Genomic DNA, 16,323 nt, shown 5'->3' on the forward strand with positions numbered 1-16,323 from the left:
GTGTGTTGGATAGCTTTTGATCTACAAACACTAACTAGAGTGGCTAATTCCAAACAAGTGGGATACATTAAGGTGCCTAATTAGTATATAATAAAGCCTTGGTTTTGTAGTTTGTACTTTGTATACTTCAATTAACTCCTAATTAATTGGAGTATCTGATTGCAATGAGGTTTGGTTTGTTTATGTCCTCAGTGTAGAGGAGAATATCGCTGTATAATGAATTCAGAAGTTTGCAATAAATTTATGATTGGTTTGGCTTATAGTACAATTCATATTCTTCTCCTCCAGTCTCCTTTGCAAATTGTTTAACTTGGTAAAGGGGTAGCTAAAAATTATTTTTTACAATTTGTTCCAAGTAGGACTCATGAATTCTATTCAAATAATATATCTTTCATGGTTTGAACTTTGAACTTTATCTGTGATTATAATACTGGTGAGGGTCTGAGGGAAAACTATGTAGTACACATATAGCAGATGATCGAATGGCAGAATATTTATGTTTCTAGGTTAAGATGGTTTCACAGATCGAGAAGGAGCTAGCAACTTCTTCATCGGATTTTTGCAAAGATTACAATTTTTTCATAGAATTTCTGTTTCAGAACTAGCTTGCAACGTGATACAGCAATACCACGAAAAGAAAAGAAAAATAGAAATGTCAATTTCATTTAGGGAGGGAGCATAATATCATTATGTATATATTTTTCATTAAATTAATTTATTGTCTTTTTCTCTTATAATATAACATTATATTTGTCGATAACAGAACAGCATCTTTTCTGTTGAGGTCGTCACCATTCGCTTAGCAGCAATAATAATAATAATAATAATAAAACAACGTTTTACTAAAATTTAACCCCCAAAGTTTTTTTTAGATGCATAATGTAATGTAACAAGTTTTATATACGTCTTATTTTTTGTTAGAAGGAGGGTCTGAGGCCCATCTTTTTTTATACGTACGTTTATGGACTAGATATGGCATATAAAAATCTTCCATGTATTATGAAGTGTGAGTTGGTCGTATAACCTTGATTCAAGTTGTCAATTTATGCTATCTTGTCCTTCATACATGATACTAAATAACCTAGAAAACGGTTCGTTTTTATTTAATATTTAGCCAACCAATAAATAACGTTAATTTCAACTAATTAATATTTTACGCATTTATTATAAATAGATGAAAATAATGGTTGAAATTATATTAAAAAAATTAAATATAAATAAGAAAAATCATTATATTTTAAATCTTTATATATTATCTTTCAAAGTGAAAAAAATAAATAAAAATTGGAAAAATATCTTGAAATAATTCCAAGTCAAAAGCGACAACTGAGACGACATAGGCGAATGCATTATAAAATTACTGCCTTTGCTGTAATGAAACATTGAAACCAAGGTGTATATGGCCATTACAGTATAAACAGCCATTGTTGAGTCATTGGTTTCATTTGAGTAAATCTAGCGACACAAACAAAAGGCAACCATAGCAGCTGGCTGTCACCACCCAAATGTTCGTGTTCTTTTTTTGGTGGATAATAATAACACTAAGATTTGAATCTATCACGTCATGAATATTATTCTAAACCTCATTACTAGGCTGATCTTAGTGGTTCAAAATGTTCATGTTCTAATGTCCCCGTGTGTTGGCTAGCTATAATTTTATATGCAGAAATAAAATTGAATTATTTAAACTAGATTGCGGTTCTTCTTTCTGGTCTAAAGAGACAGGTCCTTTTTTTCTCAGGAAATAATAAACTCAAAAGGTTTAATTGTTTGTTCCATCATAAACGGTGATCGAACCATGCCAACATGCTTAAAGATTCCAATTAGTAACTTTCAATATGATCCATCATAAATGGTGATCGGAACGTTGCTCTTATTTATTTATTTATTTTTTGCTGGATGATATTGTTCTTTATTATAGGCGTCAATTAGATCAAAAAATTATAGGTGTGTATTTTTGGCTAAATTATTTCATTGGTCCCTTATTCTTACTTTAGGTCTTGGTCTCTTAGTTTTGAGAAATTATAAAATGATTCCTTATTTATTAAAAGTCATAAAATGGTTCTTGAGTAATTTTTTTTATAGCATGTTTATACATGAAGTAATGTCTTTTTCAGTTTTTCTTTGGACTAACATGCTATAAAAAATTACTTAAATAAGGAATATTTTGTAACTTTTAAAAAATAAGCTGAACAAAAATAAAACTTAAAATAAAGATAAAGGATCAACCGAATAATTTAGTCTCTATTTTTTAAACAAATAGCGAAGCCACAAAGGGTTAAAAGCTCTGATACATGAAGAACTGCGGATATTTAGAGTTCCTAAAGAACAAAATGGTTTTTTGACTGAAGAATGGCCCATTCAACAGGATACTAACTAAAACCATGAGCTACTGTTATAGGGTAACACAATTGCAGTACTGATCAGCGGAATACCTCGTTGTCATACACTAATATTTTGAATTCTAACAGTTCATTTCAACCTTTTCTCATGTTAAGAATTTAAGTTGTCCATATATTATGTGGGTTTATATTATTATTTAGTATAGTTTCTATTTTCTATCACCATATTTTATTCATCTAGCAAATCTCCACAAAATTTCAAGTTGCATGACTGTTGCAATTTAATTTAGATATAGTATAAAAAATTTTAAAATGATATTTAATCATAAACTATTATGCATGGTAAGATGTTATTTTAAAAGTCACACTTAAAGTGATTTTTAATTGGTTGTAAGGGCAAAAATCTACATATATGCTTTATAATTTTGTTTTCAAACTGCTTTTTAGCATCATATTCTGAAGAGGCAGCATCTCTCTTTTGGCGTTGTTCCTTTATATCTTGAATCTATTCGCCATCACATTTCTAGCAATACTTAATTCCCAGTTACTCAAAACCACTCACATACCATTTCGAATATAGTTCAGAATATTTTCTTTTGTAGAATACACATAGTTCAACATTCATAAAATCAAACAGAGGCTTGCACATAAATTCTTTCAAGCTTTGACATTATTCTTGCAGACACTGCAAACCAACAGCATATGAAATCATTTTTGTACACCATGGGCAACAAATTTGAACTTAGCTCTTAAATGAAACCCAACTCCAACTTCATAAACATGATGAATTGAAATATTACTCAACATCTGCATTACCGTGTTTCACAAGTGTAACTCGTCTGATTGGTTCACTTTTACACTATAATTACTTTTTTATGAAAAAAGAAAGAAAGAAATGGTACTATTGGATATTTTGTTTTTGGGTAAATCCACAATAATCATGGTTATTGATGATGACTGATGAATCATTGATTCCAATTGATCCGATAAACATATACCCAACCATGCAAGCAGTAAGTCACTACTATTTATTCAGGTGCAATAGAAATGGTTTGTTATTCAGAATTTGGCAACAAAGGTTTCACTTAACTAGGAGGAAGATAGAGCATTGCAATTTTAGGAAGAGACGAGAGTAACATGTCTTGATCTAAAATAGATATGACATACCACAGTTTAGAAGTTTAAATATTTGGGATTAGTAATATAAAATGATGAGAAAATTAATGAGAATGTCACATAAGATAGATTGCAAGATACTAAAATAGAAAAAGGCATCGGGAGATAACAAAGTATCTAACGAACTCTAAGATAATTTTTGTCGTATTACATTGTATATTATATGGTAGTGAATCAAAAAGAAAAACACAAAAATATTAAGATAAATGTGAGGCCGCATAAAAAAGTATAGGATACAAAAATGATTGTATGGAAGGAGAAGGCCGCCAATTAAAGAAAAGATGACAAAAGATCAATTAAAATGATTTTGAACATATAAAAAGAAGGTCACTAGAAGAATAGATCTCATGATTTTTATCATATGAAAAAGAGATAAGTGGAGATCAAGAAAGAAATTGAAGGAAGTCATAAAAAAAAAACTCAAATAATATCCGTGAAGCCTTGATCTTAAGTTAAATGAAATTGTGCAATCCATGTAGTTGATCACACTTAGAGAGACGAGGCTTTGCTGTTAGTATATACTCATTAATGTCGTGGCATGCAAATGAGTGCATACAATAAGTTACTTAAATCATTCTATTCTTTTTCTGCAACATTTTCTTAATATTCATTTATTCTCTTTATCTCTCATTCATATCACTAGTGTGATCTCATATTTTTCTCTCTTCTTTTTCAATTTTTCTCCAAATCTGCATTCAAATTCACATAAGTATATTGGCCCTACATTCTTCTCTAGCTACTCTCCCTACGTCCCCACCCTCCTCTTCTCTCTTCTATCTTTTCTTTTCTCTAGCTACCATCTTGTGCGTATTCCTTTCCTATCTCTCTCTTCCCTCCTCCATCAAACTTTGTACCTAGCAGTGTCAAGCTCTCTTGGTTCTCTAAACAAGAGAATGATGAGTTATCACACAGAGATTACTGTTACATTTTCCCTGCTCCCGTTTCCCCTGCAGAATCAAAACGTGAGTGATTTCCAAGAGATTGTGTTCTTATAACTAAGTTTATTCGTGTTTTGCTTATGTTCCAGTTATGGTTTCAGGTCCCAATCCAATGGATAAAATATATGGTGCAATAAATCATTATGGCAAGAAGGTTGAAGAAGCAACCAAACAAGCCGAGACCATGGTTGGCAATATACGGAATCACGGTGAGTTTTCTTCTGCTTTTTCTTTTTCAGTCCTTTTGGTAATATTTGCTTCTTCATGAAATATTCATAAGCTTGTCCAGCTTCACTTGGAAGTTGAATATATGATATTTTTTCTTGTACCAAATCATACACACACAAAATAAATATTAGAGGCTTGCCCCATGTTTTTTGCATGCTAAACCAATCACCAATTTAACTTATACCAAATAAATAATAAAGGGTTGCTCCATGTGCACCCTCCCAAGTAGTCATAGTCCTGATGATGTAACTCTATAAAAAACACCTTACCCAAATTCTCATAGTGAAGTGCAATTTTAAAGATGTTATAGATCTTGAGTAACTCTTATTCAAAACACAGAAAAGTTCCCTTGCTCTTTGATATTAAATTTAGTGTGTATAAACTTCTCAACAAAACAAGAGAAGAAAATAAAATAAATCAAAGAAGTAAAATCAATTAAACTTCTCTCTTTTTCTATGGATAAAAGATCTAATTGAAAAAGAAGCACAATAAGAATAAATTAACAAGGTTGAGTCTATACAATAAAAATTATTTACTTATCTCATGATAGAAAAGTCAAGAATCCACTTACGTAATAAAGTAGATCCCCAAATATTTTGAACATATTGTGTAGTATCAAATCCCAAATTTACAAGAAAGAAAAAACTTTTTCCAAGATTCTCTAAAAAAAAGTCACTAGGTTAAAATTAACTTATATATACTCTCTAACTTTTTCGAAAACTTGTACTCCTATAACTTTTCTTATAGTTAACAATAAAATACTTGACTAAAAGCTTACATAAGCTAGAAGCTAATCCAAGTTGGACCATAGTTATTTACTTATATGGAATCCATTTAAGTGCTTGACATCCTGATTCAATTCTAATGGAAATCTATTTTGTGTATTCAGTAAGAGTTAGTTCTAGGCCAGCTGATGCTGCAATTGCTAGACTTATTCAAGGAACAAAGGTGCTTACATCAGGAGGACCTGATAAGCTATTTCAACAAACATTTGGGGTTTTTCCAGGAGAGAAGCTCTTACAGCCATGTGCTTGCTACATATCAACAAACTCTGGACCTCTAATTGGAACACTTTATATATCCACCAAAAGATTAGCATTTTGCAGTGACTCTCCATTGTGCCATCATCCATTCTCCCTGCAGCAGCATGAATGCGTTTATTATAAGGTACCTTTTCACCTCATTGCCTAGTTATATTTTTATGCAGTTCACATGAATTAGTTTTACGGATGATATTCACACACTATTTATTAAGTTACAGGAAAACAGACACCATCTAAACTTGAAAATTCATACCAAAGGTTAAGCAATCAATTTTTTAGGAGTTGTGCCCTACATTACATCTAAATTTGATTGATAATAAAAGAGTAAATATTCATTCTTTTGATGACCTATGTTGTGTTGAAGGGATATTTATATGAAAAGACAGTTCTATTCGTATTGTATTAGTATTTTTTATTAGTATTAAATACGTTTTAATTAGTTATCTCAGCTTAGCTAGTCCTTTTTTTCGTGATGAATTATTTGTCATGCTAATTTTTGAATCGTGAATTATATAGGTTGTGTTAAATACTAAGATTCAATGACAATGAAAAATTACTTAAAATATATCATATAAGTAAGATAGTGTTTATTGTAATAATTTAAACTAGACAAGTGCTAATTGAGTTGTATAATTTGAGAATTGAGAGCATAAAACTCTGGATTTCCTAATTTAGCATCATTGCAATGATAATAGGAGGAACTTTGTGGGATGGAGTACTGATTTTTGTGTGGAACATCTAGGTGATAGTGCTGCTGGATCAGTTGAGCAAAGTCAGTTCTGTCACAAATGGATTGAATCCATCAGAAAAACGCATGCAGGTTATCACAACAGATGGCTATGAGTTCCATTTCATGGGTTTTTTCTCATATGACAAGGCTCTCAAGGCTGTAAACGAGGCTCTAAAGCATTAAGGCAATCATTCCAGTGTTCTTGTAGTAACACTTCCACCTGTGTGCTTAATTAGATTCTCTTCAATGTACATATACTTTTCTTTTTCTTTTTTTAAGTTGAAGGCTCAAACAGACCTTAACATAATGAGATAACTCTTCAATGTACCTTCACCACCGAGTTAAACCCAAAAAACAAAAATTAAAGGATTAAATATAATTTTATTCTTCCAAATATAAAATATTGACCCCATATTGATTTTTGTCCTCCATATATAATAATTTCATTGTATTTGGCCTCTCAAATTTTTAAAATTAAATCCTTTTTTTTTACTTTGTTTAAATGGCATGTTTAGGACACTCCGGTCAGAATCCAAATTACCCACAATTAATTTGACATGGAATTTGATTTTTTTAAATTAAAAACAGTTAAATATTTTCTCTTAGGATTAGATATTAGGGTTAAAGAGATTCCAATCAGCATCCAAATTACCCACAATTAATTTGATATGGAATTTGATTTTTTTTAATTAAAAAACAGTTAAATATTTTCTCTAGGGATTACGTATTTGGGTAAAAGAATTCAGGTCTTCAAATAACATGGGGAACATTTGTTTCAATTTCTTTATTTTTATTACTTATTAATTTGACTAGAAAAAATGTGACATGGAAGCCACATCACATTAAAAATTATGTAAGGAAGAAATGATAACGTGGTAAACTTCTCACAGAGAAAATTAAAAGGGCTTAAAAGAGAAATTTTAAAAATTCTAGAGACCAAATGCAATAAAATTATATTTGGAGAACCAAAATTAATGAGTCAATATTTAGAGGAACAAAATCATATTTAATCCCAAATAAAATAATGCATGCTATAGTTTCTCACTAGTGTTTTTTATTTAAGAAAGTCGTTGTTCGAATTTCTTTGAAAACCAATCACAAAGACTTTAAGGTTTATTTGGGCATGTTTGGGAAATTTTTAGAAAATAATTTTCTCTATGATATTTTTAAAAGAATAGTAAAATTAGAAAAATAACTATCTTTTAGATTATTATTATTATTGTTTTGTAAATTTAAAAAGAATGTGAAATGTGTAGGTCATATACAATTTGAACAGACAGGCAATAACAAAGTATAAATTAAATAATTCTTTGAAATAAAATAAAATATTAGTACAAACTACAAAGACAGGGTGCCACCCCAAGTTAAGAAGATTTTACCAAAATGGAAGGAAGCCTCCAATTAATTTATCATAATCAATTATAAATACAGCAGAATGTAAAATCACAACTTCATCTAAGCCGGTACAGCAATGTGCATCCTCAGACTTTTGATCATTTCATAGAAGCATAAGAATAAAGGACTAAGCCTACACTCTTCCTTTCGAGAAGGGCTTGAACTAACTCCAAGACAAAGTAAAACAAGAAGCAAGTAAGCAACACTAATGACATTTGTTCTTAAGTTACAAGATTAGGGCCTTTTGCAGTATTGTTTTGAAAAAGTGTGTCAAACTGCAAGCTCCTAGCTACTTCAAAGAAATGTGCAACAGCTTCTTCAGGTGTGCCAACAAGAACACCATGTCCGAGATTAAGGATATGCCGTCTAGGTCCCGCACACCTCACAACCCTGACAAATAATTATCATATTAAGTCAAGATAATTCATTGGTACAACTCATTTTCCATTCTCAGTTATGATGACTATGAAGGGTTCAGTTGGACACAACACCAGTAGCATAACATGCAGTGACTGTTGCCTTTCTCAAATACAGAAGTCTGATTGAACTAATTCATTATTTTGGAACTTATAATATAAATAACATATAGCTACAATTCTGTAAGGAATGTTTCTCTCCTTTTTTGTTAGTTGTCCTTGCCCATTTAATTATTTTCAATTATGCAGTTAATTAAGCAATTAGCAGGTGGTTCAACTACACAATACAGCTTAGACACTGGATACAACAACAACAACAACAACAACAACGCCTTATCCCACTAGGTGGGGTCAGCTACATGGATCAACTTCCGCCATAATGTTCTATCAAGTACCATACTTCTATCCAAATCATTAAGTTCGAGATCCTTTTTGATAACCTCTCTTATAGTCTAGCTTAGACACTGGATCATCAACAGAAAATATGCAGCCTAGACATTTGCTTGCAAAAAATAAATTTGATGACTAAAGTGAATGATGCTTATATGGACAACAGGACAAGTAATGGTTGTCTAGTTCTATAAGCCAAAAACCATATGGAATGACTTCATGAATACTGAGGCACAGAGATATTATGTCACCAACCTCTGAATTTCTTCAGTCAGGGCATCAAGAGGGGAGAATAAGTAGGCAGGGTCCACATTTCCCTGAACACCTATCCCACTACCCAATCTTCTTCTTCCATCTGCCATATCCACTGTCCAGTCTAGCCCTATAACATCAACTCCGGTGTCTTTCATACGCTCAAGAAGACCACCATTTCCGTTTATATAAAGAACAATTGGTACCCCAGGGCATTTTTTCTTGACCAAATTTACAATCTGGAAATTCAGCAAGCAGTACATCATGGCAAAAAGGGAGGGAAAAAAAAGGAGGCAATATAGTACCCACAACCCAACCTTGAGTTTATGTATTGCAAAAAGATACTGACAACAATATTAATCTCAATAAAATATATAAAAATAAAGTAGCCTCTGATTTGGATTTTTCTCCCCAAAGTCAAGAGCAGTAGAGCACAACAATATCAACATCCAGTGAGCTTATTTATTAATCAAGGCTCACATGTAATAAGTTTTTTTTATTTTTATTTTCCCACAAAAATTACAAATTAAAAGCTTTAAACTGATCATCTAATCATATGTTTACCAAGTCAACCAACCAAGAAAAATCATCGAAGCTTGGAAGTTAGGAACAATATAACTTTAGCTTGACACAATTGGTTAATTGTTGCAAAACTCAGCAAGCTACATTCTTTTTCCTTTTTCAACTAATGAACTTGGTTAAAGCCAAAGCATTTATACTTATAACATAAGTGAAGGCTTAATAACAAGAATTCCAAATTGCGAAGTTTAAAAAATTAAAAAACAATTTCATCAGGCAAATGGAGATTTTTTTTTCTGTTACCTCTTTGATATAAGGCTTTGACCAGCGTTCCCACATTTCAGGTGGTAGTTGTCCACCCCATGAATCAAATATTTGTATGCAATGAGCCCCAGACTCCACTTGGAAAATAACGTAATCAGCTATTGCCTGCGTCAAATGAGAAAGCAAAGTCCTCAATACATGTGGGGCAGTGTGGCACATGCTCTTAATGGTTGTATATGTGCGTGTTGTACCCCCTTCCACTATATATGTTGCTATTGTCCAAGGTGCTCCCACAAAACCCAAAACAGCTGCATGACCACCAACCTAAATAAAAAAAGAATTAGAAAGGGAAACAGGTTAGAAGAATGGCCGGGACATAAATGAGGAGATGCAACTAAATTTTACCTCTTGGCGCAGTATCTTTAGTGAATCTCCAACAAATTTAAGCCTGTCCAGGTCAATTGGATGTAAAACCTTTAATCCTTCCTCAGAACGAATGGGCGAATGTATAACAGGTCCCCTTACTTCTTCTATGTCAAAATCAACTCCAAACGCAGGAAGTGGTGTAAGGATGTCCGAGAAGATAATTACTCCATCAGGCCTGAAAGCATTCCAAGGCTGCAAAGAAATTTCCACAATGAGATCAGTTGTCTCTGACCTCTCTCGGAAGGATGGATATTTCTCAGCAAGCTTTTTGTAAACAGCCATGTACCTTCCGGCCTGGCGCATCATCCATGCCGGAGGACGACTAACAGGATCCCCCCTAGCAGCCTTAACCAATAGTGGATCTGAATAAAATTAAAATAAAAACCAACACAGCACCCAAGTCAATTTCTGTATATTTGTAGTGACATGTCTGCATGTGAGACAAAAAAAGGCAGCAGATAAATTCTCACAACACTCTTCAATGGAAACGTTTGAACATTGAACAACATAAGTTTCTCCTCCCTTTTGTCGCAAATTTGTGAAACTAAGTTAAATGTACCTTCTGAGACCATATAAAAAAAAAACGGTTTGCAAACTCGATTCTAATTGCATCGCAATGTCAAGGTTTAGGGGGGGTCTCCGCAACTTCAATTGCAGCCGCATCAGCTGCATTTAACCATAATTTTCTACAATATCAAGGATTGCAATGAAACCACAACTGTAACTGACCAACCGCAATTTAAACCTCGGGCACAAATGGCAGCTAAGTTTACTCTTCAAAAAACATTATTTTCTTTTCCCCTTCATTCATTCAATTTCAATCAAAATCAAGTATTCAACAATCCCTATAATACTTCATTTGATATCCGAATTACCCTTTTTCTAGCATCATAAATGAACCGTGCTAACAAGCAACATCTAAATTATTGGAATTTCACAGTGCATCGCATATAGATAAAGCAACTAAATTTCCACTGCAAAACAACCACGCCAAATGAACCCAAGTCAAAATTGAGCAAAATTAACAAAAAACACAGATACACAGTTCCTTAATAGAGTTGAAAAAGCAAAAGGGAAGGAAGAAATGGAAGGTACCAGAAGAAGAGGAAGCGGCAGAGCAAGTGAGAGAAAACTTGGAGGAGCGTGGCGGTTTATGTTTGAAAGGAGGCGAAGCCACGTTAAAGCCATTATTAGATTGTACGAACAAGGAGGAATGTTTCCACCCCAGAGCACTGCTGCTTCAAACGAGAAAATTCACAAAGTTAAATTGAATTTCATGAGAGAAAGTATGTGTGTGAGAGAGAGAGAGATGGGGGAAAACCTGTTAATGGAAGTAGCCATTGGGTTGGGAAAGAGCAAAGAAAGCGATTCCTATGTTTCGTTTCCTTATCTGAGGCTGATCTTCTCCAGTGGGGACAGACACACCAGATGAGAACCACGCGCCAACATTCAATTCTGTTCTATATATCATTCACTAGAACATATTTCTGAGTTTTCATGAATTTTAAATATATATTTTTTTCTCAAAATTTTATGTTAGGAATTATTTATTATTAAAAATTAATCTATTTTAACCACACACACATATATATACTGTAAATTATGTGTTAGGTGAGCAGTAAGTTAAATGATTATATTTCAACAAATCTAAAGTGAGAGTTCTTACTTATAATAAAAAAATGAAACAAAATAATTTTATGAAATTAAATTTTTATTTATAAACATATATTCAAGAGACACATGTCATGCATATCGTAAATGTTTGCCTTTTTAACAATGCTATAAATTATTTTAAATTTTAACACATATATAAGAATTTGTAAAATTTGAATTAGGAATTGTGATTTCTTAATTATTAATTATTATCATATTAATTATATAGAAATAACGGTTGACACTTTCTGTAAATATTGTTACATGCATAAAATTACAATCATCCTAATAATGGACCGTTTCGGTGGATTTGAAGGAAAATCAATTTTTTAATTAAAATGCTATCTATAAGAAAAGTCAACAATTTTTTTTGTTTATTTCCATTCAAATAAAATAAAAGTGTACATTTAGGTTTAAATTAATTATTGATTCAAATTAATCGTATAACTTTAATTTTAGCACATATATAAGAATTTGTAAAATTTTAGCACACATGTAAGAATTTGTAAAATTTGATCAATATTTTACTCTATCGATTTATATTTTTTTACTTTTACATAATATTTTCTTGTTATTTCATTAAAAAATAATTTTAATACTTTTTATACACAAATTTTCTATTAATTACTTTCGCAATTATATATTGGCATGAATAATATTAACACTAAAATAGTGTTCACTTAAAATAAAATAATTTGATGATAAGTTATATAGCTCTATTCTCATTTCTCAGTTTTTACCATGAAGATCGTTTTCACTTTCACAGTACCCTAACAACACTCACTCGCCAAGTGGGGATGGAGCCAACTGGGCCAGAGGTAAGCAATGCTACTTTTGAGTTCGATTAAAGAATATTTGTTGCATATTTTTGTGATTGCATGAGTTGGTTTTGTGTGGCTTTTGCTTTTGAATGGTAATGCTGATGGTTCAAAAGATGTTTATAAACTTGCTGAGCTTGAGGAACAACATATAAAAGGGTTTCATCAGAATGTTAGCAAGGTTACTTATTTCTTATAAAGGTTTTAAATTCTGGTCGAGGTCGTGGTTTCGTCGCGATCCTTGATGTTGCTGGAAATTATGGACAAATGCTGCCACAACTGTGGTTTCAGAGATTCCAGAAACCTTGATGTTATAGCTGGAATGGCGGTCACGACCATGTTTTAGAACTTTGTTTTTTATGAATCCATTCCAGCTTATTCAAGGGAGAGAAAAAGAAGCTAGAAAGAAACTGTGGGGTACATAGTGATGTGAATAGGTTAAATTATCTTGGCTTGGTTTCTGATGCTAACCTTCTTTCTGCAGAGTTTTGTGAAGGAAGGTGAGAATCCAGCTGAAAAGGTCTCCGAACTGAGTTTCGAAAAGGGGGAAGAAATAGCTAAGGTGAGATAGTCGCTGTCCATATCAAATTATGAATGCTGAATAGAAGAATGCACCTTTACACTTTTTGTTTATCTTTTCCATTTTGAATTCCTCCTATGTGTATCGTTCTAGGTTATATGTTCAGGGTTATAATGTTATTTAGGGAAAATTTGCTGCTTTAATGCTGTCAGCTAACTGATGTATTTTGAGAATAAATTTTTTATATATAATCTATGGAAAAGCTATGGTCTTTCTTCTTCTGGTTGAAATTATAAAAGCATTTATGTGATAGTAGAGAAATAGTTACAAGATTCACAGTAGAGGATTGGTACCCTGTAGCAAAGCTATGAGCAATGTAACTTGCTGTTTCTTCAAAATCTGTAACACGATGTTCCTTCAAAATCTATGAGGTTTATTTCATCATTCACTACGATAAACATAGTATGAAATTTTCTTGACCATGCACATTAAACACTTTAGTGGATCAAATACAAAGAGCTTTTTAAAATTGAAAACAATGAAAGTTATTTATATTTCATGGCTATCATTACTACCTGTGGTAGGCTGCACTTTCTTCAACTTTGTGAAAATTGGAATTGCAAAGGAATACTAATTTTGGGTGCGCTAGCAAAATCCCAACTCCCACAAATGTTTACTTGTAGGTTGTTACTAATGAAAATTAAATGTAGGCATCTCATGAATCTCTGGTTTCTGATGCTGAATGGGTATGTAAAAGCCCCAAAGCTGGCGTCTCTTCAACAGCTTCAGGATGGCCTTCCTTTGATGACATCAAAGCATCTCCTCTCACTTATTCTCTATCAGCAGAAGAGAAAGCAACTGTGGCAGTGCTGCAATTGCAGCACAAAGCATTAGAAGCTTGCCAGAAGTTCTTAGTCGGGGATGCTGGTTCTGACAGTGACGAAGATGACAAAGATGATGAGGATGAAGACGAATTGGTAGATGATTATGATTCTAAAGAATGTGAGGAGTACAAGTTCTTTGAAAAAGTGTTTGCAGAAGATGGTGACTTGAGGAGATATTATGAGAGCAATCATAAGGAAGGGGATTTTTATTGTTTGGTTTGTGGAGGTATAGGGAAGAAGGTATGGAAGAGGTTTAAGAATTGTAAGACACTAATTCATCACTCCACTGCTATACTAAGGACAAAAAGGAAGAGAGCTCACAGGGCCTATGCTCAGGTCATCTGCAAAGTTTTTGGTTGGGACATTGATCAATTGCCAGCTATTGTGTTAAAGGATTTGGATTCCTCCTTGGCATGTTCAAGGAAGCTTTTGGTGAGCAATCCTTATTGATATATCTGTATTTTTTATTGAGTGTATAAATACATTGTTAATGCCTACTAGGCTGAGTTTATTTTTACAGGTTGAACCCAAATATCCTGCTTAATGCTTTTGGGTTCAAATAAAGTATATTTGTTGCATATTTTCGATTTCTGTTTACAAAAGTTGGTTTTCTGTGGTTTTAACTTTTAATAAAAGATGTTTGTAAACTTGATGATCCTGGGGAGCATGTAATAGGGTTTCATCAGAATGTTAGCAAGATTAATTATTTTTATGTATCAGGTCCACCTTTTTAAGGAAGAGAAAAAGAAGCCTGAAAGAAATTATGGGTACATAGTGATGTGAATAGGTTAAATATTTTATCATGGTTCTTATGCAGTTATGCTAACTCTATTTCTGCAGGGTTTTGAAAAGGAAAGTGAGAATCTAGAAGGAAAGGTCTTGGAACTGAGTTCAGAAAATGGAGGAGAAATAGTTAAGGTGAGACAACTGCGGTGTATCTCAAAATTATGAATGCTGAATAGAAGCATGCACCTTTACTCTTTTTATTTTTCTCCATTTTGAATTCCTCCTATGTGTATCTTTCTAGGTTATATATTCAGGGTTATAATGTTATTTAGGGAAAATTCGTTGCTTTAATGCTGTCAACTAATTTATGTATTGAGAATAAATTTTTGATATATGATAATGACCTAATCACTACTATAATGTGAAATTGTCTTGACCTTGCACATTAAACACATTACTAGATCAAATACAAAGAGCTAGCTTTTAAGGGATAGCATTTTAAATTTAAAAGATGAAAGTTATACCTCATTATTGGCTAACATTGCTAGCTGTGGTAGGCTACACTTCAATTATGTGAAAATCGGAATAGCAAAGGAATACTAATATTGGCTGCTAGCAAATCCCAACTCCCATATATGTTTACTTCTTGTTGGTTGTTACTAATGAAAATTGAATGTAGGAATCTCATGAATCTCTGGTTTCTGGTGCTGGGTGGGTAAGTGAAAGCCCCAATGCTGGTTTCTCTTCTACAGCTTCAGGATGGCCTTCTTTTGATGACATCAAATCATGTTCTCTCACTTATTGTCTGTCAGCCGAAGAGAAAGCAACTGTGGCAGTGCTCCAATTGCAGCACAAAGCATTAGAAGCTTGCCGGAAGTTCTTAGTTGGCGATGCTGGTTCTGACGGTGATGAAGATAACAATGATTATGCTGGTTCTGACAGGGACGAAGATGATGATGAGGAGGAGGAGGAGGAGGATGAGCTGGTAGATAATGATTCTAAAGAATGTGAGGAGTATAAGTTCTTTGAAAAACTGTTTGCAGAAGATGGTGACTTGAGGAGATATTATGAGAGCAATCATAAAGAAGGGGATTTTTATTGTTTGGTTTGTGGAGGTATTGGGAAGAAGGTATGGAAGAGGTTTAAGGATTGTGTTGGATTAATTCACCACTCCACTGCCATACTCAAGACAAAAAGGAAGCGAGCTCACAGGGCCTATGCACGGGTCATCTGCAAAATTGTAGGTTGGGGCATTGATCAATTGCCAACTATTGTGTTAAAGGATTTTGATTCCTCCTTGGCAGGTTCAAGGAAGCTTTTGGTGAGCAATCTTAATTGATATATCTGTATTTTTATTGAGTGTATAAATACATTGTTAATACTTACTAGGCTGAGTTTATTTTTACAGGTTGAACACAAAATTCCTGTTGTGGGTTGCATTGATTATTCAAATGTAAGTATCATAAGTGAGATGCTTATATGCCCTATGCTATTTGGTTTGATGTTTATGTTTTCTTTAATAATAGGCTGACATGGTGAAGTTTTTTTTCACAGGGTGAACCTGATAATTCCACTGATAAATGATAATCATACTGGTGATTAG

At 32.9% G+C, this 16,323-nt stretch overlaps 2 protein-coding genes across 5 annotated transcripts in view; one reads left to right on the forward strand and one right to left on the reverse strand.

The window, feature by feature from the left end:
• The window catches only part of LOC100779035 (GEM-like protein 2), a 13,950-nt gene extending 7,166 nt beyond the window's left edge, over positions 1-6,784 (forward strand). Inside the window, exons 3-6 of the mRNA XM_026124694.2 lie at positions 4,312-4,480; positions 4,558-4,665; positions 5,574-5,851; positions 6,470-6,784. Of these exons, the coding sequence (XP_025980479.1) occupies positions 4,312-4,480; positions 4,558-4,665; positions 5,574-5,851; positions 6,470-6,640 (726 nt within the window). The 3' untranslated portion in view covers positions 6,641-6,784. The remainder of the gene's footprint in view (positions 1-4,311; positions 4,481-4,557; positions 4,666-5,573; positions 5,852-6,469) is intronic.
• Positions 6,785-7,830: 1,046 nt separating this feature from the next.
• LOC100807032 (uroporphyrinogen decarboxylase 1, chloroplastic) lies at positions 7,831-11,578 on the reverse strand. 4 transcript variants are annotated; one of them, XM_003540441.4, is made up of 6 exons: positions 11,441-11,578; positions 11,215-11,354; positions 10,099-10,481; positions 9,733-10,017; positions 8,914-9,149; positions 7,831-8,242 (listed from the first exon to the last, which is right to left on the reverse strand). In XM_003540441.4, exons 1-6 carry the CDS (start codon positions 11,458-11,460, stop codon positions 8,074-8,076), a joined length of 1,233 nt encoding a protein of 410 aa, XP_003540489.1. In that variant the 5' UTR covers positions 11,461-11,578; the 3' UTR covers positions 7,831-8,073. The 4 variants fall into 4 exon arrangements, with proteins under 4 accessions (XP_003540489.1, XP_006592936.1, XP_006592935.1 ...); XM_006592873.4 differs by having other exon boundaries at positions 11,215-11,351; positions 11,441-11,566; XM_006592872.4 differs by having other exon boundaries at positions 11,215-11,357; positions 11,441-11,559.
• Positions 11,579-16,323: the final 4,745 nt, after the last annotated feature.

The sequence above is a fragment of the Glycine max genome, chromosome 12, assembly GCF_000004515.6.
Source record: "Glycine max cultivar Williams 82 chromosome 12, Glycine_max_v4.0, whole genome shotgun sequence".
NCBI classification, from domain to species: Eukaryota; Viridiplantae; Streptophyta; class Magnoliopsida; order Fabales; family Fabaceae; genus Glycine; species Glycine max.

Excerpts from the sequence above, each read along its gene's own strand:
- LOC100807032 (XM_006592872.4), bottom strand. The coding sequence starts at position 11,460 with ATGGCTACTTCCATTAACAG. Across the intron at positions 9,150-9,732 it reads CAAAGCCTTATATCAAAGAG|ATTGTAAATTTGGTCAAGAA; the intron begins GTAACAGAAAAA and ends CTGAATTTCCAG. Across the intron at positions 8,243-8,913 it reads CTGACTGAAGAAATTCAGAG|GGTTGTGAGGTGTGCGGGAC; the intron begins GTTGGTGACATA and ends ATTATTTGTCAG.